The sequence below is a fragment of the Oratosquilla oratoria genome, chromosome 38, assembly GCF_046742065.1.
Source record: "Oratosquilla oratoria isolate Oo_2021 chromosome 38, ASM4674206v1, whole genome shotgun sequence".
Lineage (NCBI taxonomy): Eukaryota > Metazoa > Arthropoda > Malacostraca > Stomatopoda > Squillidae > Oratosquilla > Oratosquilla oratoria.
Window position 1 is genome coordinate 12,255,025 of NC_134814.1, and position 23,922 is coordinate 12,278,946.

The 23,922-nt window shown below is 41.0% G+C and overlaps 1 protein-coding gene across 2 annotated transcripts in view; it reads right to left on the reverse strand.

Moving 5' to 3' along the window:
• Nucleotides 1–231: 231 nt before the first annotated feature.
• Nucleotides 232–23,922, reverse strand: part of Tbc1d22 (TBC1 domain family member 22) — a 52,533-nt gene continuing 28,842 nt past the window's right edge. Inside the window, exons 9-11 of one of the 2 annotated variants that reach the window (XM_076176018.1) lie at nucleotides 21,256–21,438; nucleotides 6,460–6,683; nucleotides 232–3,468 (exon numbers count right to left, since the gene is read on the reverse strand). In XM_076176018.1, the coding sequence (XP_076032133.1) occupies nucleotides 3,331–3,468; nucleotides 6,460–6,683; nucleotides 21,256–21,438 (545 nt within the window). In that variant the 3' untranslated portion in view covers nucleotides 232–3,330. Of the gene's footprint in view, nucleotides 3,469–6,459; nucleotides 6,684–14,186; nucleotides 14,406–21,255; nucleotides 21,439–23,922 lie in introns of those variants that run through there. The other variant, XM_076176019.1, reaches the window with a different exon arrangement.

A 23,922-nucleotide genomic window follows, 5' to 3' on the forward strand; every position in this document is an offset into this window, starting at 1 on the left:
CCCTACCTGACTTATTCCCCTCACTCTTTTCATGGATAAGGAAAACTTCACCCTCAGTATATTATCTTTTCTTGGTTTCTTGAAAGAAATAGGTTTTGTTAAATCATGTGTATGAAATTACAATGATCATGTGCACAAATGGACTTGCTCTTATACTGTACTGTTCCCACTGAAATAGATGCATTATAACTTTTATTTCTGGATAGGTAAAGAAATAAATAAAACTCAGAGTACATATAAAATATTTCATGTATGAATGCACTACATGGAAAGTTCATTGCATCAACACAACAAATTGGTAGTATAATACACAAACAGGACTTGCCCACTACTAATGCATGATTTGCATTCATTTGGTTGACAACACATCCCAACACCAGACACTAAACATTGTAACATATCACATGAATTAGTATTGAGTGTATCCTCTTTCAACAAAGCCATTCATACATGGCAAGGAAGAGACAACAGTACAGCAAGATATGTTAATGGAACAAATCCAAGTCTCAGTAGGAATGTTTCATGCTACATACAACCTTTGGTAATACAGAACTGGGAGTCTGGAGAGCACCATGTTGATAATCCATACACACTTCACTTGCTCTGCATTTACTGGGTCCTATTTGGTAAGTCCAACATGACACTGCTTTGTTTCCTGATCATGTTAATTGTAGCTGAAGATCAACTCAATTTTTACAATGAAAGGATACTGGTGAACATCAAAATAATTACTATGTGGCCAATCACAATACTGGAGAAACAAATTTAAATAAATAAAACAATGGATGAAGATATATAGTATTTCTAAGATTACCATTCCTATTTAAGTTTTCAAGTGGTAATATCTCCTCTGGTTAAAGTTGTGATCTTCATTTGAATTTCATAAAACTAGGCCTTGCACAGGCAGCTAATGAGAAGTCATGCTGAAAAAACACTACAGAAGATGTACATGTGACCTCTCAAGTTGGTGACAATGATGTCTCTTGCACTTGGATAAAACTTAATCCCTTCAATGTGGGACATCTTGTAAAGATCACTGTTCAGGCTAACACAGGGTGATTCTGAGGGATGAACTCTGGACCATATGAGGTATCAAGACTCCATTTAATCCTGCATTTGTGTCTCAGTTAAATATTAACATATGGCATCAGCCTCAACAAGCCTGTCATCACTGAAGGTGTTACTATACTGCCTGCTCACATGCTGCATATTTTTCTATTGATTGTGGGAGGGAAAATTCAGTTAACCCAATGTACCTTGCAAGTCTATTAATAGTTACATCATGAAAAAGTAATACAAACCAAATCATTACATTTAATAATTTGTATTGGATGGATTTATCTTCCTGTCAAATATACAAACAAGTCATATGACATTCATAATCTACTAAGGGACATTACAGATGTACTGCAAAGTTCTGTATGTGCTTTGTGCCTGTTGATGAAAATTAAGGTAACAGAAATTGTGACAATGATGATAAAACAGCAAAATGGACTGATTATTATTTCTTAAGCTTCTGCTATAGAGCATTTCTTATGCATATTTACCTGAATTTCTTCAATGCAAATCTTGTTTAACTGACCATAAAATCTAGCTCATTCAACTTTTTCGTTACATATGCTATCAACAGACTACTGAGAATATGATGAGTTTTATCCCATACAACATGTTCAATCTGCTGGAAGGAAATCTAAGGTTGTAGGTCTTGCACATGTCCTAACCCATTACAAAGTTGCATAAAAACCAAGAACAGGGTGCAAATCCTACAACCAAAGCCAACCCATTAGTGCCTTGTCAGTTTGGTTATCTTACAATTCAGCTTTATGATTCACCTAAAAATCTTGTTGGTTAACAAAGGAAAATGTTAATGAGATCTATCCCATCAGTATGTACAACCCTAAACAATCCCTTTGGTTTCATTAAATGTTGTTTCTGAAGAACTGCTGTTGCAACCAAAGCAAAGCATAGTTCATCTATTTAATACCTCTGGTTCAAATGACAGCACAAGAGAACCAAGAGAGTAGGCTTACCAGTTGTCAGCTAATCACTCTTCATCCAATCCTTTATACATAATAATACCACTGCTCACTGCACAAATCTGCACAAAAAGAATATATAATATATATACACCTTACTGGAAGTAAGTTTATAATTACAGCATCATATGCTCTCTTAACCTAATCAGAGGATAAGTTGTAGTTGAGGAAATGGTCTATCATCTACCCCCATAAATTGTCAACTGTAGGAATTCCATGAAGTCCTAGTACGAGCACATGGCATTTGATCAATCCGCTAGTTGCTATGCAGGTTTGCAATGCAGGTACCCTCATGTAGCCACCCACATATGTAGGTCTGCCCTGCTGGCACTGTGCTCATGCCAGGCAAGGCTCTGATTTGTACAGAGAGATCCTTTCTTAATACAGGGACTATAATAATAAATAATAATAATTGTTGCTTTGAGTTTCACCAACTGTAAACCCACAGGCCCAAACTGGCAGGCAATGGTCCTTGGACCCTTCCACTGATATCTCTGGGAAGATACTCTGGACTGCTGACTGTGTTGTATTAGTGCAAGTCAATTTCAATGTCACTGGCTTTTAGCTGTGGAAGTGAAGCATTTGCCAGTTAACTATTCTTCTAATTTGAAAAGATGTAGGAAATACAGCTGAAATTGATAGATATCTTTGACTTGGTCCAGATACCAAGTGACAGCCTATCAGGGCTGCATCTCTAGCCAAAGTAAGGGTGTTGATAGGTTTTGAAGATAGGTGGCAAGGAGATTATTCTCTCTGAAGTCCATCTTGCAGGATCACCACTAGCAGATACCCATCAGTGATCCCATACAGAGACTATATCAATAAAATAATTTCTCTAGATTTGTATCCCCCAAATACTATGAATGCATTTAATTTTTGTTCTTAAGAAACATCTCCCACATCCATAAAAAATTGCATAATGAATGTGGTAAGGATGGGTGAACTTCTTCCTCTTCAGATTTGAAGAGGTTTCTAGACTGGCCCTTTCACCAAGTCCGAGTCACAAGTGCATTCCTTTTGCTTATAAAGAAGCAGTTATTTCTCTTAGTTTGTGAGTAGATTTACAGACACCTGACTCAATAGCTACATCATTGTGGCCAAAAGTAACTGTCAAAATTGTCAGAAATATGAGATTAAGTGTCAAATGTATTTCTTAGTAGAGTAAAGGTCATTGTCAATTGTCTAAATTGTAGTAGTCCAGTGTCTGGCTTCATGGGCTACAAAGTCAAAGTCGATTGTCTGTCCCCATTCAGCCTAGGAGCACAGGTTGGTTTACAAGCCAATGTACCCTGTGTCACTTCTTGTTGGCCTGCAGATGGTTTGGTGCATCTGCAAATACATACTTGAGTCTAAAAGCTTCAGCTACTAATAGACTCACTTCACTGTCTGACCATGAGGCTGTTGGGAGGTTCTGCACCAACAGCATTAAACTCTGTAAAGAAAAATATTTTGTTCAATAATATGTAGAGTATCAGGTTACACTTCCATATTGGTACAAACACAATACTCCCAAACTTGAACATACTTCATTCCAATGAACTCTCCAGAAAACAACTTCCCAAATACAATGAACTGACTTCCCCAGGTATTGGTGTGTTTATCCTCACTACCTACAGGCAATATTCATCCATGAATTCCCTTCAGACCACTTCCAAATAAATTGTCAGAACACATACAAGAATTACAAAATGTTTACACAATAACATCCCACAACCTGGATAAAGAGTGCATAAAAAATAGTCTCTCACCTCCCTCCCTCGCCTTTCAGTTATAATTAAATCTATATCAAAAGTCATTCCATCAGCATAATGCTCATAAAATTTACCCAAGAAATACTGGATCCTTCCTTCAAGAAAGTACCATATGACTGAAGTAATATAAACACACCAATAATTCATATTAGATGTGCTTATCTTCTTAATATACAGGGTGGGGCGCGGAAACGTCCCGATTTGAGAATGAAATAAAAACCTGTTCACACTTCACAATTCTTTATTCTTCTTTTATGCCTTTCACACAACATGGGAGATTTACTTTTACGCTGTTTTAAAGACAATATCTTTTAAATGTCCACCTCCATTATCAATACACTGATTCAGACGATTTTGGAAGCTTTGGTCTACTCTCTCCAGCATTTTGAGCGGTATCTCGGCTATTTCAGTTCGGATGGCGTTCTGTAGGTCTTCCAGGGTCTGTGGACGGTCGTTATAAACCAGGGATTTGAGATATCCCCACAGGAAATAATCACAGGGTGCTAAATCAGGTGAGCGCACAGGCCAGTTTAAGTCTCCTCTCAGGGAAATCATTCGGTTAGGAAAAGCTTCTCTCAGGAATCCCACTGAAATGCGTGCAGTGTGGGCTGTGGCCCCATCTTGCTGGAACCACACGTTGTCATTATCCAGGTCCATATTAATGAGAGAAGGCATAAAAAACTCCCTGAGCATTGTCACATAGTGTTCTGAAGTCACTGTTACGGCAACACCGTTTTCTTGGAAAAAGTAAGGGCCAATGATCCCTACTCTTGACACTGAACACCATACCGAGACACGATCCTAATGAAGGGGCCTCTCATGAAGTTCTCTGGGATTTGTTTCACACCAGTATCTCATATTCTGCTTGTTCACACAGACACTAAGGTGAAAATGTGACTCATCTGAGAAGAACACAAGTGCACCGTTGGTTAAGGTGTCAAGCAGCTGCTCACATGATGTTTGCCGGGTTACATAATCACGTTCCGTCAGTTGTTGGACCAAAAACATTTTGTATGGGTGAAGATGGAGTTCATCGTGGAGAATTCGACGAAGAGAACGTGTTGACATGCCAAGAGCAGCTGAATGTTTCCGAGCGGAACGCCTGGGGGACCGCAGCATAGACTGGCGGACCCGTTCCACATTCTCAGGTGTTCTAACGGTCTTTGTTGGTCCTCTTCTTCTTCTGGAAACATTCCCCGTTTCTCTGAAGGCTTCCACCCACAATGAAATTGATTTGTGATCAGGAACACGGCCTCGAGGAGGAATTCCAAAGTGATGTCTGAAGGCACGCTGCACTGTGATGACAGAACAGCCGTTAGAGAAATACGCCTTCACAGCAAAAGTGCGCTCCTCCCTCGACCACTGCATATTTCCAACTGACTCGGGTGTGAACACAAACCTCCCACCCACCCCCTCCCAGCTAGCCCCTCCCCACTTTACCACAATTAGTGTTGTCATAAACAGACACATTTCAAATCAGGAAGGTTCCGTGCCCCACCCTGTACAAGCAATTCATATGAATAATAATATTCATAATCTACTATGGATGAGATGGATGGATGGGGTGAAAGGGGCTTTACAAAAGAGGGGAGAGGACAGAAGATAGGGGTGAGTGGAGAAGGGTTGTGTATGGATGAGGCTTGTGATGCATGAGGGGGAGTGGGTGGGAGATGGGGGGTGAGGAAGTATGTATAAGAAAAAATTTGACGCAGCCCGAAGGGATTTTTCCCCGTCTTCTCCTTTCCTTCATGAGGGGACAGAGAGGGGTGGTCACCGAATTTATGAAGCAGCCTTGCTGTGGATGTGCTGTGTCTTGCGCACTGCTTCTGACCCAGGGCAGTGGACAGGATGCAGGGATGACCCGTCATCCAGGAGATGCCAAGATAGGAGGGAGGGAGGAGGGTGGAGGGGAGTGGAATATATGGGAAATGAAATGGGTGGGAGTGATTTCTATGCATTTTTCTTTTTGGCTACCCCCCATGTAAGGGGGAAAAAGCCTTTGGTATATGTATGTACTATGGGGCATTACAGATGGACTCTAAAATTACTCATGAGTTTTGAGCCTCTTGATGAGAAGTATGATATCTGAGAAATTATGACAATGACATAGTAAATGTGACTGATAACTATTTTTTGAGCTTCTACTTTGGAGAACTTCTTATATTTACTTCCATGTGTGCACAAGGACTCGAAAAAGAAGAGTAAGGTGGTAAAAATTATGATGAAGAAAAAAAACTTTACTATTTTATCATCAGTGTAAACCTTGTTTAATTTGTCACACAAGTCAAAGAATAGCTAACCCATGCAAATAACTTCACTACAAAATCCAGCTCATCCAACTTTTTCATTACATATATTATCAACAGACTGCTGGGAGGATAATGAGTCTTCTCCATCTATCCTCCACTCTTAACTTACCTTCCACCAAAAAATTATCTGATATTCCCCAACTCTCTCCCCTTAGAATGAGTACATGCCAGACTCTTCCTACTCTTCTCCTTGTTACCACTATGTAGTCCAGTAAAACAGTAAGAATATATATATATATATATATATATATATATATATATATATATATATATATATATATATATATATATATATATATATATATATATAAAACATTCATTGACAAGCAATGTAATATTTGTATTATGACCAGATTTATTTACCTGAAAATCTCTCTGTGCCAGAAGCTGTTGTGAGAAATGTTTGAGGAAGGCAGCACACACATACAGGAGAAAATGAGAAAATCCATCTGGTTCAGCCTGTAATGTATCCCACAAGCGAACCGTACATGCCAAGGGTAGTTCCCGCATGAGCAAATTGTTGAACCAACGGAAGGAAAACTGCAGGTAATCAATTTCATGACGTTCTAGGTGTTCATGAAGAGTACCTGAGTGATGGACAAAAGAAAATTTATGTAATAAAAGATCCTGGAGAGTAAGTTCTATATCTTAGGTACATTGTCATGGAATAAAAGCATTCAATAAGCCTTTGTATCACTTACAAAAACTGGATATAACAAAACCATTTCAAATATAAGTGCAAATACAGAATATTGTTTTACTTGGGAATATTATTGGGACACTTTGGACACATGGAAAGATTGAGGGAAGAAAGATTAGCAAAACGAGTGTGGAAAGCAGAGGTGGAGGGAGTGAGCTTGAGGGAATAACTGAGGATGAGACAGACAGATGGGGTGAATGAGGCTCTGAGAAAGAGGGGAATATCTGTTCAGCAGGGAAAAGAAAAGGTAGGGGATGGGGGTGAGTGAAGATTGGTTGTGTATGGATGATATTTTGACACAGCCCTAAGATATTTCTCCTTGTCTTCTCCACTTCCCAAAAGAGGAGGCAAAGGGGAAGGGCAATCATGTAAGTGAAGCAGCTCTGCTCTGATTGTCCTGTGTCTTGCTGCATTGCTTTTCACCTGGGTGGTGGGTGGGAGACAGGGATGACCCTTCATCCACAAGGAACTAAGATGTAAGGGTAATTAGGGTGGTGGATGGAAGTGGAATGGGTTGGAGTGGTTGCATGCCTTGACTAGCTACCTCCCTTATACTGGGGAAGAAACTGTCATGATGATACCTCTACCCGGGTGTCACAATACCCCATCTGGGCATTAACATACCCATTCATTCGAATGACACCCTTCCAACTACCACTTTCCTCCTACTTCGCCATTTGTTCGAAGGAACAAGCAGTCAGCCTTCTCCCCCTCCCCACTTGGGTCGCTCCGCAGCAAAGCAATAGTTTGGCAGTTTGGCCTAAACAACCATCCTCAGCCAATCATTGGCCAGGACATCAGCCTGGATCTACTATATAAGCCAGGCATTTCCAAACCTCAGTAGACTTGCCTCTAGCTAGCTGCCAGCTCCGCTTCCTCCGATTATAAGATTTATCGCTTGGACAACTCAACATGCCAGGTTTTAGTCTTGCCCATTCTATATTTTCTACATATCTCATTCCCCATTTATTCTGTATGTATTACGTGTTTCATTAAGAAAATTAGGATATAAAGGCCGATTTAATGAATAAAGGCTGATTTAATGAAGCGGCCTTGCTGTGGATGTGCTGTGTCTTGCGACACTGCTTCTGACCCAGGGCAGTGGACAAGGTGCAGGGATGACCTGTCATTCAGGAGGTGCTAAGATAAGAGGGAGGGTGGAGGGGTGTGGAGTGTATTCAGGGATGGAATGGGTGGGAATGTTTTTATGCCTTTTTCTTTTTGGCTACCCCCCTTGTAAGGGGGAAAAAGCCTTGGTATATGTATGTATTAAGAAAATGGAGAAAAGTGGGAGGTGAGCCAGCTGTTGTTTGCGGATGACACTGCGCTTGTGGCAGGATCGGAGGAGGGATTGAGGAAGTTGGTGGCAGAGTTTGGGAGAGTATGTGATAGAAGAAAGCTAAAGATAAATGTGGGTAAAAGTAAGGTGATGAGATGTACAAGGGGTGAAAGTGGCAGTAGACTGGAAGTGAGCATTAAGGGAGAGTGACTGGAGGAAGTAGATAGTTTTAGATACTTGGGTGCAAATGTGGCAGGGAAAGGTGGAGTGAAAGTGGAGGTAGAATGTAGATTGAGAGAAGCGAGTAAATGCCTTGGTGGATTAAAGAGTGTAATGAGGAATAGACATTTGGGAATGGATGCGAAGAGGAGACTGTATGAAGGAGTGATTGTGCCAACAGCACTGTATGGGGCAGAAACATGGAACATAAGAGAAGAAGAGAGAAGGAGTTTGAATGTGTTTGAGATGAGGTGTCTGAGAAGTATGATGGGGGTTACTAGGCTAGATAGAGTGAGAAATGAGGAGGTGAGGAGGAGAACAGGGGTGGAAAAGGAGTTGGGAGATAGGGTTGATGAAAGAGTATTAGGATGGTTTGGACACATGGAAAGAATGAGTGAAGAAAGACTAGTAAAAGAGGTGTGGAAGGCAGATGTGGAGGGAGTGAACATGAGGGGAAGTCCTAGGATGAGGTGGATGGATGGGGTGAAGGGGGCTTTGGGGAAGAGGGGAATGTCTGTTGAGGAAGGACGGGAGAGGACAGAAGACAGGGGTGTATGGAGAATGGTTGTATATGGATGATGTTGTGATTGCATGAGGTGGAATGGGCGGGGGGATGGGGGGTGAGGTAGTATGTGTGAGCAAAATTTGACGCAGCCTGAAGGGATTTCTCCCCGTCCTCTCATTTTATGCAATGGGGGGACGGAGAGGGGGGGTCGCCAATTTAATGAAGCGGCCTTGCTGTGGATGTGCTGTGTCTTGCAACACTGCTTCTGACCCAGGGCAGTGGACAAGGTGCAGGGATGACCCGTCATTCAGGAGGTGCTAAGATAAGAGGGAGGGTGGAGGGGTGTGGAGTGTATTCAGGGATGGAATGGGTGGGAATGATTTTATGCCTTTTTCTTTTTGGCTACCCCCCTTGTAAGGGGGAAAAAAGCCTTGGTATATGTATGTATGTATTATGTGTTAGGATTAATATTATTATTGTTTTGTTAAGTTTATTGTCTGTTTGATTATATTTTATACTGAAATACTAAATGGTTAACACTGTCCTCTGTATTTTGGCATACCAATTGTCTGATGCATTTTCATAACCCCATTCTAACTTTGTTGTGGCTTGGGCACTTGGTATGTCATAGGATCTCCATAACTGTTGAACATAAACTACTGAGTAAGTTGTTACCTCCTCCTCTCCTTTTCATTAATCTTTCAGAACAGTGCCTTAACATTTCTTTTTCAGTATTAAATGCAATCATAATTCTAATACAGGTGACTTAAAGTCAGAAAATGACCAATGATATTTGATTTTGTAAGTGTCTTTTAAAGTCTTGCAGGAATAACCAACCCATTTGGTACACACCACAAATTTACTTACAGTAAGTAGGACTAGCAGCCATATGGAATTCGTTTAATTTAAGTGTTTAGCCCACTCTAATGGATTCTATCAGTGGTTAGGAAATGATTGGGTTTCTTTCCACTCCTAATCGCTTTATATCAGAGTATTCGAGGTGCTCAGATGAGAGGGAGGGTGGGAGGGGTGTGGAGTGTATGTAGGGATGAAATGGGTGGGAGTGTTTTTATGCCTTTCCCTTTTTGGCTACCTCCCTTGTAAGGGGGAAAAAGCCTTGGTATATGTATGTATTCATCCTTACCCAAGTCTCATTTCATTTCGCTCAAGTCTCTCTAGTTGGATGCCTGTCTCAATCAAATACTCCATCCAAGTGTCCAAGTATCCATTCAAGTCTTTATATCAATTTCTATATAGACGAGCATCTTTTCACACAAATAAAATCATAGGCTAGATTGATGGGTATAACGATAACCAGAATCAGAGGGCCTATTTTAAGTTATTGAAGGGCTATTCTTGTTTAAACCCACAGGTCCTAGTCCATCAACAACTAGTTCATAAGTTTCAGCAAAATGTTCAATTTGGAAGAGTTTGTGGCCAATCCCTCATTTATAACCTTCCAGGAACAAGTTACAAAGGATGATTGGAAGGACATAGCAAGACACTATAACATAGACATTCAGTCCTACAAGACAAAAAGTGTAATAAAGAAAATGGTGGTGGAACAGCAGGTTCAATTAGGAATAACAGAGACCGTAGCCATAGACACACCAACTGCCCCCAGTTTAGCATTCCCTAAAGACCAGGATAGAGCAACAGCCAGGTCTCTTAGTCCTGAACAGTCTCCTACCAGACAATCCCCGACAACCAAACCAGCAGACAATATACAACTGGAACAATTAAGACTACAATATCAATTCATATATTCAATTAGAAAATTCAAAATTAGAATGGGAAAAAAAGCAAAGTGAAAAATTAGAATTAGAAATAGAAAAATTAGAAGAGGAAAGAGAATGGGAAAAAGAATTGAAAAGAGAAAGATTAGAATTGGAAAAAGACATCAGAACTAAGATGCAATACAAGAGAAAAACAAAGAAAGAGAATTAGACATTCAGGAGAAAGAAGTATGACTTAATGTAGGTAATTTGTCTTCTTTCATCCCTGTATTTTTACCAGAGGATGTAGACAGCTACTTCAAAACTTTTGAGACTAAAGATCTCAAACAGGTGTGGCCCAAAGATGACTGGCTTTCAATACTAACCCCAAAATTAACAGGGAAAGCTCTTCAGGTGTACAATAGTTTAGACAGGCCCGACAATTGCGATTTCATTATGAAACAGGTTCTACATTCGTATGCTCTACCCCCTGATGGCTATGAGCAAAAATTTAGATCTTTAACGAAATCTCATGCCCAAACTTAAGTTGAATTTGCCTCAGAAAATTTTAAGTGTACAAAATGGTTAGACACTATAAATGTAACTAACTTTTCAGAACTCCTCAATACATGTACTATAGTCATGGAGGAATGGAAAAGTAAAATCCCCTTTCACCTTTTGAGATATGTAGAAGAGGGAAGGGAGAAAGACCTGATCCAGGCAGCAGAGTTGGTAGATGCCCAGGTCTTAATGATAGAGACGTGGGGAGGCAGACCTCGCAGGCAAAGCCCCATTGTGAGACCCTCTTCTGGTTATCGCCCTGAAGGAGCAGGTGATAAAGTAGGAAGTAACATCAGTTATAATCATGTTTCCCAGCCAGTACAGTGTAGTTATTGTAAAAAGACAGGTCACTCCATTCAAGAATGTAATCACCCAGGTTGTAAAGCCTCAAATAAGCTTAAAGGTCATAGTAGTACCAAATCTAAACCAATTGCAGCCTCTAATGTTCATAATCCTCATACTCCTTTTGACCCATACATTTTCCATGGAAGAGTATCCTTACATAAAGGTGGTCCTAATTACCCTGTTACCATACTCAGGGATACAGGGGCAGCCTAGTCAATTCTTCTCTCTGATGTCATTCCCAATATATCCAATGCATTTACAGGTGAAAAGGTTTTATTGTCTGATCTTACGAGTCAAACTTCTTACCTCCTAGCAGAAGTTTACCTAGAATGTGCACTTCTTACTTCTCAAGTGCAAGTTGTAATACGTCATGGATCCTTACCTATTCACGGAATAAAGTTCCTATTAGATAACAATCTTGCTGATACCCTAACTGTTCCCCCACCAAGGACAGTAGGTGATCCTTTACCTGCAAGTCCCACCTTTGAATTGGACGAGAGTTGTCCACACCTGTTTCCAGCCTGTGCTGTAACTCGATCCCAAAGTAAGGAAATGTCTTCTCCACCCTCAAATTCCTCAAGTCTCTGCCCACCTCTCCTCCGTCCTTTGATGAGGAGGATTTAATCAATAAGACCCTAACCAAGGATGAACACATCTAGGCTCAACAAAAGGTCGATACACAACCAAAGCAGACATAGACACCACCCCTTGCTTCTATTTTCAAGATGGAATCTTGATGAGAGTATACAGACCTCCTGCGTATAATAAGTTACAGACATGGGCAGAAAAACACCAAATTATACTTCCTCGCTCAGTCAGAAGTAGTGTATTGAAATTAGCTCATGATGGTTTCACAGGACATTTAGGCATGAGGAAAACATACCTCCAGGTACTTGATCATTTTTTTCTGGCCAGAAATGTGAAAAGACATCTCTAACTTCATCAGGACCTGTCACATCTGCCAGGCGGCAAGTAAGCCAAATAAAAAGAATCCTAAAGCGCCACTTAAGCCCATTCCCCTCAGTGAGGAACCCTTTGATAAAAAAAATAGTAATAGATTGTGTGGGACCATTACCTAAATCAAAGAAGGGTAATGAATACATGTTAATTGTTGTCAATGTGGCTACCCATTATCCAGAGGCATTTCCTCTTAAATAAATTTCAGCTCAATCAATCATTAAACCCTGATTGTCAATGTTTACATCTAAAGGAATCCTTCAACAAATTCAATCTGATCAAGGAACCAATTTTACCAGTTCTCTTTTCAACCAAGTCCTTACTGAGTTAGGGATAGAGCATGTTTCATCCTCCGCTGACCACTCGCAATCTCAGGGTTATGTGGAAAGGTACCATCAAGTGCTGAAAGCCATGCTGCACAAATAATGCCTAGAACAACAAGGACCTTTAAATTATATAATTGAAACTCCTGACAAAAGGGAAAAAAAGCAGCTGGTACACATAAATCTTATCAACTGTTTCCTTTCCAGGCCACCAGAGGAGGGTACCAGGACCATGCCCATATCTATTGTGAATCCTGTAACATAGCTGGAGAAGGACAAAGGCACCCCAACTACAGATTTTCTCTGATACAGAAACATTGCACCACATAGATGAGTATCTCTTTGGGCTTCACCCAAGTCAAAAAAATCAATTAATCAGTGTCATAAAACAGTTTCCACAGATTACCCTGGACCACCCAGGCTTATGCAATGTTTTCCAATGTAACATTCAGTACATACATACATACATACACCAAGGCTTTTTCCCCCTTCCAAGGGAGGTAGCCACAAAAGGAAAGGCATAAAAACACTCCCACCCATTTCATCCCTAAATAACTCCATACCCCTCCCACCCTCCCTCTCATCTGAGCACCTCCTGGATGACGGGTCATCCCTGCACCCTGCCCACCGCCCTGGGTCAGAAGCAGTGTCGCAAGACACAGCACATCCACAGCAAGGCCGCTTCATTTAATCGGCGACCCCCCCTCTCCGTCCCCCCTTGCATATAAGGAGAGGACGGGGAGAAATCCCTTCGGGCTGCGTCAAAATTTACTCACACATACTACCCCACCCCCCACCCCCTCGCCCATTCCTCCTCATGCAATCACAACATCATCCATATACCACCCTTCTCCACTCACCTCTGTCTTCTGTCCTCTCCCTTCCTTCCTCAACAGACATTCCCCTCTTCCCCAAAGCCCCCTTCACCCCATCCATCCACCTCATCCTAGGACGTCCCCTCATGTTCACTCCCTCCACATCTGCCTTCCATACCTCTTTTACTAGTCTTTCTTCACTCATTAACATTCAGTTAAGACCCAAATCAAGTTCCCATTAGACAGCATCCATATCCTCTAAACCCCAAAAAGAATGAAATCCTTAGAAAAAAAGTCCAGTATCTTCTAGATCATGGTTTGGCAGAACCTAGACATTCCCCTTGGGCTTCACCCTGCCTTTTAGTACCAAAGGCAGATCATTCATTTCATAGGTGTATGGACTATGGTAAGATAAATAATGTCACTGTGCAGGATGCATACCCTTTGCCCCTCACTGAACAGTTACTAGATATGATAGGTGATGCTCCTTTCATATCCACTATAGATATGTTAAAAGGCTACTATCAAGTAGCCTTAACCCAAGAAGCGAAAGCCATCTCTGCCTTTGTAACCCCTTTTGGTCTGTACCAATACAGTGATGGCATTTGGACTTACTAATGCCCATGCTACCTTCCAGAGGTTAATTAATGCTGTCATCCAAGGTCTACCTGGCATAGAAGTGTATCTTGACAATGTGGTGATGGTAGCTGACAACTGGGAAGACCACTTGGCCTGACTTGATGGTGTATTCCATCATCTGAAGGAGGCGGGCTTGGTGATCAACTTGCAGATGTCCGTTTTTGCTCAAGGGACCGTGACTTACCTAGGCCACACTGTAGGTGGTTTGGTGTGGCCCACGAAAGCCAACGCAGAAGTGATCTTAGCCTTCCCTACACCAAGGACAAGGAAGGAGGTGATTAGGTTCCTTGGGATGGCCAGATATTATTGCTGCTTCTGCAAAAACTTCTCCACTGTCATGGCTCCCCTTACCGACCTGACCAGCTCCACCAAACCCTTCCAGTGGTCCCCATCCTGCCAGACATCTTTCGAGAACATCAAATCATCCCTGAATTCCAAACTGGTGCTCAAGACTCCTAACTACGACCTACCATTCCACCTGCAAATAGATGCAAGTGGAGTTGGAGTGTGGCCTTCTTCTCAGCGAAGCTTAACAAACATCAAGAGAGCTACTCCACCATAGAGAAGGAAGCCCTATCCCTTGTCCTGGCAGTCAGAGGTTCCGGAGTTACCTTCAATCATTAGCAATGCCCATCAAAATATACACCGACCATAACCCTCTCGCTTTCATTCAGAAAGCCAAGCTGCAGAATCAAAAGATTCTTCGTTCGTTAAGCTCTAACCTTACAAGAGTACCATCTAGATATCCACCATAAAAAAGGGCCTGACATCATAGCAGATACTCTCTCCTGTGATCCAGTCAGCTAACCTCCTTTGGTGGGGGGTTTGGTGGGGGGTTTGGTGGGGGGTGGGGTTTGGTATCTCGATACTAACCCTACCCAGGTTTCACAATACCCAATCCGGGCATTAAGATACCCATTCACTTGAATGACACCCTTCCAACTACCACTATCCTCCTACTTTGCCATTTGTTTGAAGGAACAAGCAGTCAGCCTTCTCCCCCTTCCCCACTTGGCAGTTTGGCCTAAACAACCATCCTCAGCCAATCACTGGCCAAGAGAAAGAGGTGATTTGCTGACTATTTACAGAATTATGAAAGGGATGGAAGTTCTTAACAGAGATGACTTATTAAAATGGGACAGAAGAGAAACAAGAGGACACAAGAAGCTAAAGAAGGACAGTTACAGATGAGATTTGAAAAAGAATAGCTTCCCACACAGAGTGATTGATGTCTGGAACAAACTAAATGGGGAAACAATGAGTGCCAAAACTATACAAGATTTTAAGAACAAATTGGATGTAGAGATACAAAAACGGGTTACTACAAGTATAGCTCTCGTCCCATAAAATACAACAAGGTAAATACATATATCCATAAAGAAGCTAAAACAATGCCAGGATTTAAAGCTTACAAGGATAGGCTCACTCTTCTGCTTGGTGGGAATATTGCAGGATTCAAACTGAAGCAGTTTTTAATTTATCATTCAGAAAACCCACGTGCATTCAAACATGTAAACAAGCACACTTTGCCTGTTTACTTTTGATCAAATTGTAAGGCATGGATGACTCAGCCACTTTTTGAAGACAGGTTTGTGAATTGCTTCATAACTCAAGTGCATATTTGTTAGAAGAGGAATTGCTTTTAAAGTTTTACTTTGGAGTTGGATAATGCACCTGGACATCCACTTCACTTGGGTGATCTTCATCCCAATGTGAAAGTTGTTTATTTACTGCCTAACATGACATCAATTCTTCAACCTATGGACCAAGGTTCGATTGCAACATTCATAGCAATCTATTTGAGAATCACTTTCGCCCAAGCAACAGTTGTTATAGATGCCAACCCAGAACTAAGCCTACGTCAATTTTGGAAACAATGCGATGTTCTTATGTGCATCATGAATCTATCTGCTACATGGGAGGCTGTCACTGAAAAGTGTAGGTATTGAATTTCGAAAAAGTGTCTCAAATGTTATGTGCACAATTTTGCTGGATCTGACAATGAAGAACAACTCGGTGAAATACATGAAAAAATATTGAAATTGTCAAAAGATTTTTCATTAAGATGTGAATTAGAAGATATGGAAAAATTATTAGATCAAGAATCCGGTGAACTAACAAATGAAGAACTCATCGAATTGGAAGAGGAACGAGTGGCTGAAGAGGAGAGAAGACAGGCAGAGGAAGAAGAAAAAGAGTTCCCAGTAAGGAAATCCACCACTAAGGGATTATCATAAAGCTTCGCTACAATGAATAAATTCCTTAAACAGTTGGAAGAAATGGACCCCAACTTTGAACGCTTTACAAGGATTGAAAAGAGGATAAACGATGCGGTGTGTCCATATTGTGAAATTTATATGAGAGAGAGAGAGAGAAAATCAATCCAAACAAAGCTTACTATGCTCATGAAATGCACAACTCCACCAGTCACTCCTACCATTACCCCTGCTGCCACCTTACCAACCGTTACCTCACCCCCTACAACACCAACTGTTACCCCTCCTCCCACCACACCAACAGCTGACCCAGAGGATCCACAGCCCAGCACCAGCTATCCGAGCAGCGACTAAGTTTTGTTTGTGTCCTTGTTTTAAAATGTCTTTTGGTATTTCCACAAATGTTTTCTATTTTTTCAACATCTGTACATAATTGTATTTTTCATTACTGTATTATTTTTATATGTTTTCAATATTAAACCAATTGTAGTAACTTTAATATTCTGTGTTTGATTTAAGCCTAACTGAACAATATGAAATGGTATGATGTTTGGAAAAATGTGTTGTAGAGACACGTGTTCAGAGTACAAAATATGGAGGGAGTGAACATGAGGGGACGTTCTAGGATGAGGTGGATGGATGGGGGTGATGGGGGCTTTGGGGAAGAAGGGAATGTCTGTTGAGGAAGGATGGGAGAGGACTGAAGACAGGGTGAATGGAGAATGGTTGTATATGGATGATGTTGTGATTACATGAGGTGGAATGGGCATGGGGATGGGGGGTGAGGTACTATGTGTGAGCAAAATTTGACGCAGCCAGAAGGGATTTCTCCCCGTCTTCTCCTTTTATGCAATGGGGGGACAGAGAGGGGGGGTCACCGATTTAATGAAGCGGCCTTGCTGTGGATGTGCTGTGTCTTGCAACACTGCTTCTGACCCAGGGCAGTGGACAAGGTGCAGGGATGACCTGTCATTCAGGAGGTGCTAAGATAAGAGGGAGGGTGGAGGGGTGTGGAGTGTATTCAGGGATGGAATGGGTGGAAATGATTTTATGCCTTTTCCTTTTTGGCTACCTCCCTTGTAAGGGGGAAAAAGCCTTGGTATATGTATGTATGTATGTATGTACATACATACATACATATACCAAGGCTTTTTCCCCCTTCCAAGGGAGGTAGCCACAAAAGGAAAGGCATAAAAACACTCCCACCCATTTCATCCCTAAATACACTCCACACCCCTCCCACCCTTCCTCTCATCTGAGCACCCCCTGGATGACGGGTCATCCCTGAACCCTGCCCACCGCCCTGGGTCAGAAGCAGTGTCGCAAGACACAGTACATCCACAGCAAGGCCGCTTCATTTAATCGGCGACCCCCCCTCTCCGTCCCCCTTTGCATATAAGGAGAGGACGGGGAGAAATCCCTTCGGGCTGCGTCAAAATTTACTCACACATACTACCCCACCCCCCACCCCCGCCTATTCCTCCTCATGCAGTCACAACATCATCCATATACAACCATTCTCCACTCACCTCTGTCTTCCGTCCTCTCCCTTCCTTCCTCAACAGACATTCCCCTCTTCCCCAAAGCCCCCTTCACCCCATCCATCCACCTCATCCTAGGACGTCCCCTCATGTTCACTCCCTCCACATCTGCCTTCCATACCTCTTTTACTAGTCTTTCTTCACTCATTCTTTCCATGTGTCCAAACCATCCTAATATTCTTTCATCAACCCTCTCTCCCAAATCCTTTTTCACCCCTGTTCTCCTCCTCACCTCCTCATTTCTCACTCTATCTAGCCTAGTAACCCCCACCATACTTCTCAGACACCTCATCTCAAACACATTCAAACTCCTTCTCTCTTCTTCTCTTATGTTCCACGTTTCTGCCCCATACAGTGCTGTTGGCACAATCACTCCTTCATACAGTCTCCTCTTCGCATCCATTCCCAAATGTCTATTTCTCATTACACTCTTTAAACCACCAAGGCATTTACTCGCTTCTCTCAATCTACATTCTACCTCCACCTTCACTCCACCTTTTCCTGCTACACTTGCACCCAAGTATCTAAAACTATCCACTTCCTCCAGTCGCTCTCCCTTAATGTTCACTTCCAGTCTACTGCCACTTTCACCCCTTGTACATCTCATCACCTTACTTTTACCCACATTTATCTTTAGCTTTCTTCTATCACATACTCTCCCAAACTCTGCCACCAGCTTCCTCAATCCCTCCTCTGACCCTGCCACAAGCGCAGTGTCGTCAGCAAACAACAGCTGGCTCACCTCCCACTTTTCTCCATGTATGTATGTATATATATATATATATAAATATATATATATATATATATTGTATATATACATATATATATACATATATACATATATACATATACATATATACATATATATATACATATATACATATACATATATACATATACATATATATATATATATATATATATATATATATATATATATATATATATATATATACATACATATATATACATATATATAATGTATATATGAGAAAATGTGGGTAAATTATGACTTTAAGTCTACTATTCCTATAGGAATTTAACACATGTCTGACATAAGACCAAATCAAATTACAACTGATCAGTCGAAACCAATTGCAGTTGTAAGTTGATGACTACCTGTATAAATGATATAGACTATAAAATAAAATCTATTGTCTCCAATTTTGCTGATGATACAAAACTGTGCTGAATGGCAAATTATCACTTAAACCAATTAGATATTCAAGAAGATTTAGATAAAGTACAGCAATGGTTTGAAAAATGGCTGATGAAATTTAACACAAGTAATTGAGAAGTATGATAGGGGTTACTAGGCTAGATAGAGTGAGAAATGAGGAGGTGAGAAGGAGAACAGGGGTGGAAAGGGAGCTGGGAGATAGGGTTGATGAAAGAGTATTAGGATGGTTTGGACACATGGAAAGAATGAGTGAAGAAAGATTAAAGAAGTGTGGAAGGCAGAGGTGGAAGGAGTGAATATGAGGGGGTGTCCTAGGATGAGATGGATGGATGGGGTGAAAGGGGCTTTATAAAAGAGAGGAGTGTCTGTAGAGGAAGGACGGGAGGGGACAGAAGATTGGGGTGAATGGAGAAGGGTTGTGTATAGATGAGGGTGTGATGCATGAGGGGGAGTGGGTGGGGGATGGGGGGTGAGGAAGCATGTATGAGAAAAAATTTGATGCAGCCTGAAGGGATTTCTCCCCGTCTTCTCTTTTTCTGCATGAGGGGACGGAGGGGGCGGGGTCGCCGAATTTATGAAGCGGCCTTGCTGTGGATGTGCTGTGTCCTGCGACGCTGCTTCTGACCCAGGGCAGTGGACAGGATGCAGGGTTGACCCGTCATCCAGGAGGTGCCAAGATAGGAGGGAGGGAGGAGGGTGGAGGGGAGTGGAATATATGGGAAATGAAATGGGTGGGAGTGGTTTCTATGCCTTTTTCTTTTTGGCTAACCCCTGTGTAATGGGGAAAAAGCCTTTGGTATATGTATGTAACTGCAAGGTTATGCACATAGGTAAATAACAGTAGGTACAATTACAAGTTATTTGGAAAATTGTTAACAAAAGTGGATAGTGAAAAGGATTCCAGCATAATTATCAGTAATGATTTCAAATCACCTAAACACTGTATTTCAGCCTCTGAGAAAGCAAATAAGATTCTAAGACTGATGGAGCGATCTTTTGATTTCAAAAATCCATCTCTCATTAACAAGCTATATAAATCATTAGTTCATCCACATTTGGAATATACTGTTTCCGTATGGTCACCGAATCTCATCAGACATTGACAGATTGGAAAAAGTACAATAGTGAACCACAAATTTGATTCAAAATATGAAAAATTAATCATATGAAAATCAACTAAAACATATGAATCAATTTTCCCTAAAAAAGCATAGACTGAGGTGACTTGATAGTCTTTAAGATTCTAAAGGGAATTGACATCATAAGTGACAAAATTTTCACACTGAATGAGAATTCAACAAAAAATAATGCTCTCAAACTATAAGGAAATAGATTTAATTTGTAAGTGGGTAGAAACAATTTTGCCAACTGTGTAGTTAATGAATGGAACAAACTTCCTGCAGAGGCAGTGCAATGTAATTCAGCCCAAAGTTTTAAGATTTGTTTAGATAAACACCTAAGCTAGATGCTGCAATGCCTGCCATTTATTCTATATTGTTTATTTGTTTGTTATTATTTGTCTGTTTATTATTTGCTTAATTTTCATTTATTATTTATTTATCTATTATTATTTATGTTGTGATGCATGAGGTGGAATGGGGGGTGAGGTAGTATGTGTGAGCAAATGTTGATGCAGCCAGAAGGGATTTCTCCCAGTCTTCTCCTTTATGCATGGGGGGGACAGAGAGGGGGGGGTCGCCAATTTAATGAAGCGGCCTTGCTGTGGATGTGCTGTGTCTTGCAACACTGCTTCTGACCCAGGGCAATGGACAAGGTGCAGGGATGACCCGTCATCCAGGAGGTGCTAAGATGAGGGGGAAGGTGGAGGGGTGTGGAGTGTATTCAGGGATGGAATGGGTGGGAATGATTTTATACCTTTTCCTTTTGGCTACCTCCCTTGTAAGGGGGAAAAAGCCTTGGTATATGTATGTATGTATCATTATTATGTTTTTTTTTTTTTTTTTTTTTCCATCCAACCTAGTTATGGACCAAAACGTCTCCTGTTGGTATGCTCCTCCTTTGTAATCTTTGTTGACATACCAGACTGACAACTTGTGCTGTGCCATGCAATATAAATTGTGGTGCTTAAAGCAATCACTGCAAACACTCAAAAATTACTTCTGCTAGTTATGAATCCAATGCTTACATCTATCACTAAACTTACTATCTATCCTTTGCATGAGTTCCTTGAGTTGGAGGACCTTGGTCTGGATGCCAGGCTGTGCAAAGGTATAATTGTCCTGAATGCCATCCAGTAGCTTGGACATGCACCAGAAGCTATCAGCCTCTACCACTGCACGCTTTTCCTCGCTTATCTGGCTCAGGTCATACGTGTCTACACATTCACCTGTGTGGAACAGTTCAGTTGCATTGATTCATGAAGATAAAATAAAACACATTACATATATATGAAAAAAAAGTCATACATGTTTACACATTTAACTGTGTGACAGTTCAGATATAGTGATCTTTTAAGAAAAATATAACTTTGCAAGCATAAAAGTGTACATTTATCATTAATATAAGCAAATAATCAACTTCATATAATTACACATAATTCAGAGTAACAATACTGTAATAGGAGGCTAAAAAAATCTTTATTCAATAATTGAACTTGATCAATTAATAAAAATAATTTAAAAAATTAACTAAATTTGGACAGTCTTTGTTCATATGTCATTTTGGAAAGAGTTGGTGCCAGTTTTGTTGTTGCTCTTTGTATTCTTTCTAATTTTTTATATTCTTTTTGGTATATATGTATATAGATCATCAGATCATTTTTTGGTGGAAGGTAAGTTGAGAGTGGAGGATAGATGGAGAAAGAGGAAATGGACAAAAGGTAGGGAGGTGCTTAGAGTGAACTCTTTAAATGAAAAGGAGAAGGAGTACAAGAAGAAGCTGGAGGAGGAGTGGGAGGGAGTGAAGGATAGAGTAGAGCTAGGTGTGGAGGAGGAATGGGGATGGTTCAAGGAGGGAGTTATAAAGTGTGCAAGGATGGTGTGTGGAACAAGAAGGACAGGAGAAAATGGAAGGAAGGGTAGTGAATGGTGGGATGAGGAAACAAAGAAGGTTGTAGAAGAGAAGAAGCGCGCTTTCACAGATTGGTTACAAAATAGGACAAGGGAGTCATATGAGAGGTACAAAGAAAAGAAAAGAGAAGTAAAGTAAAAGTTAAAGGAGGCAAAGAGGAGAGCAGATGTGAAATGGGGTAAGAGTATGACAGAAAATTTTGAAAGTAATAAAAAGATGTTTTGGAAAGAAATTAAGAGAAGAAGAGGAGGCGAATCAAGTAGAGAAGAAAAGGTAAAAGGTGCAGATGGAGAGATGATAATGGAAGAGAAGGCAGTAAGGGGAAGATGGGCAGAGTATTTTAGGGAGTTGCTAAATGTGAAGGAGGATAGGGAGGGAAAGATAGTTGCAGTGGGAAATGCTAAGAAAATGACCGTGATGAGTGAGGAAAATGGAGGAGAAATAAGGAAGGATGAAGTGAAGGCAGTTGTTAAGATGATGAAAGCAGGTAAGGCACCTGGTCTGGATGGATGCCATGCAGAATGTCTAAAGAAAGGAGGTACAGTGATGGTGGACTGGCTGGTGAGGTTATTTAATGTTTGCTGGAGAGAGAGTAGAGTGCCGGAGGACTGGAGAAGTGCCTGTATAGTTCCACTTTACAAGGGAAAAGGGGACAAGTGTGAATGTAGTAGTTTCACAATAAATTTGAGTACTTAGGACCTCATAAAAAGTGCATTCCCAAAGTGTATGTAAGGTGACAGGTTATTGGTTGTCATGAACTACAGTTTACTGACATTTCTGGCATTGTGGACAATCTTACAACCCAATCATACATGGTTGTACATGAGGGAAGCAGAAAAAAAGATTGCACAACTTTCTGCTAAATATACATGTTCCACAAGCAACTTTTCTTTCTTTTTTATTTCTTTTTTTGAGAGAGAAAAAAAAGCATGTCTTAGTAGATATTTTCAATGTTGTAACTGTAGATAAGTGTATAAGGCTTACACACATATACTAAAAGGCCTTCTTCTCATAAGACACAACACTTCCACAGACAGGTCTGACATGTTGACAACTCACCCCTATTCCTTCACTCATTCACTCAAAAGAAAAAATTATGGAGCAAGGATCATAATACATGAATACACGATGGTATAAAATAGGAAAAATTAATAGAGGGATTAGCTTGTTAAGTGTAGTTGGGAAGGCTTATGGGAGGATCTTGATTGAGAGGATTAGGAGAGGAACAGAGGGAGTAATTGGTGAGGAACAGTGTGGATTTAGGACAGGTACAGGTTGTGTAGATCAGATCTTTGTGGTAAGACAAATATGTGAGAAAGCTATAGGAAAGGGGAAGGATGTTTTTTGGGCTTTTATGGATCTGGAAAAGGCTTACGATAGGGTAGACAGAAAGGCACTGTGGGAGGTACTGCAGATATATGGGATAGGAGGAAAGCTTCTAGGAGCTGTCAAGAGTTTTTATGAGAGTAGTAGAGCTTGTGTCAGGATTAGAAATGGAGAGAGTGAGTGGTTCGAGGTAAAGGTGGGACTTCGTCAAGGATGCGTTATGTCGCCCTGGCTGTTCAACTTATACATGGATGGGGTAGTGCGAGAGGTAAATGCAAGGGTAGTGGGTCAGGGATTGGAGATGGTTAAAGAAAATGGAGAAAAGTGGGAGGTGAGCCAGCTGTTGTTTGCTGACGACACTGTGATTGTGGCAGGATCGGAGGAGGGATTGAAGAAGTTGGTGACAGTGTTTGGGAGAGTATGTGATAGAAGAAAGCTAAAGATAAATGTGGGTAAAAGTAAGGTGATGAGATGT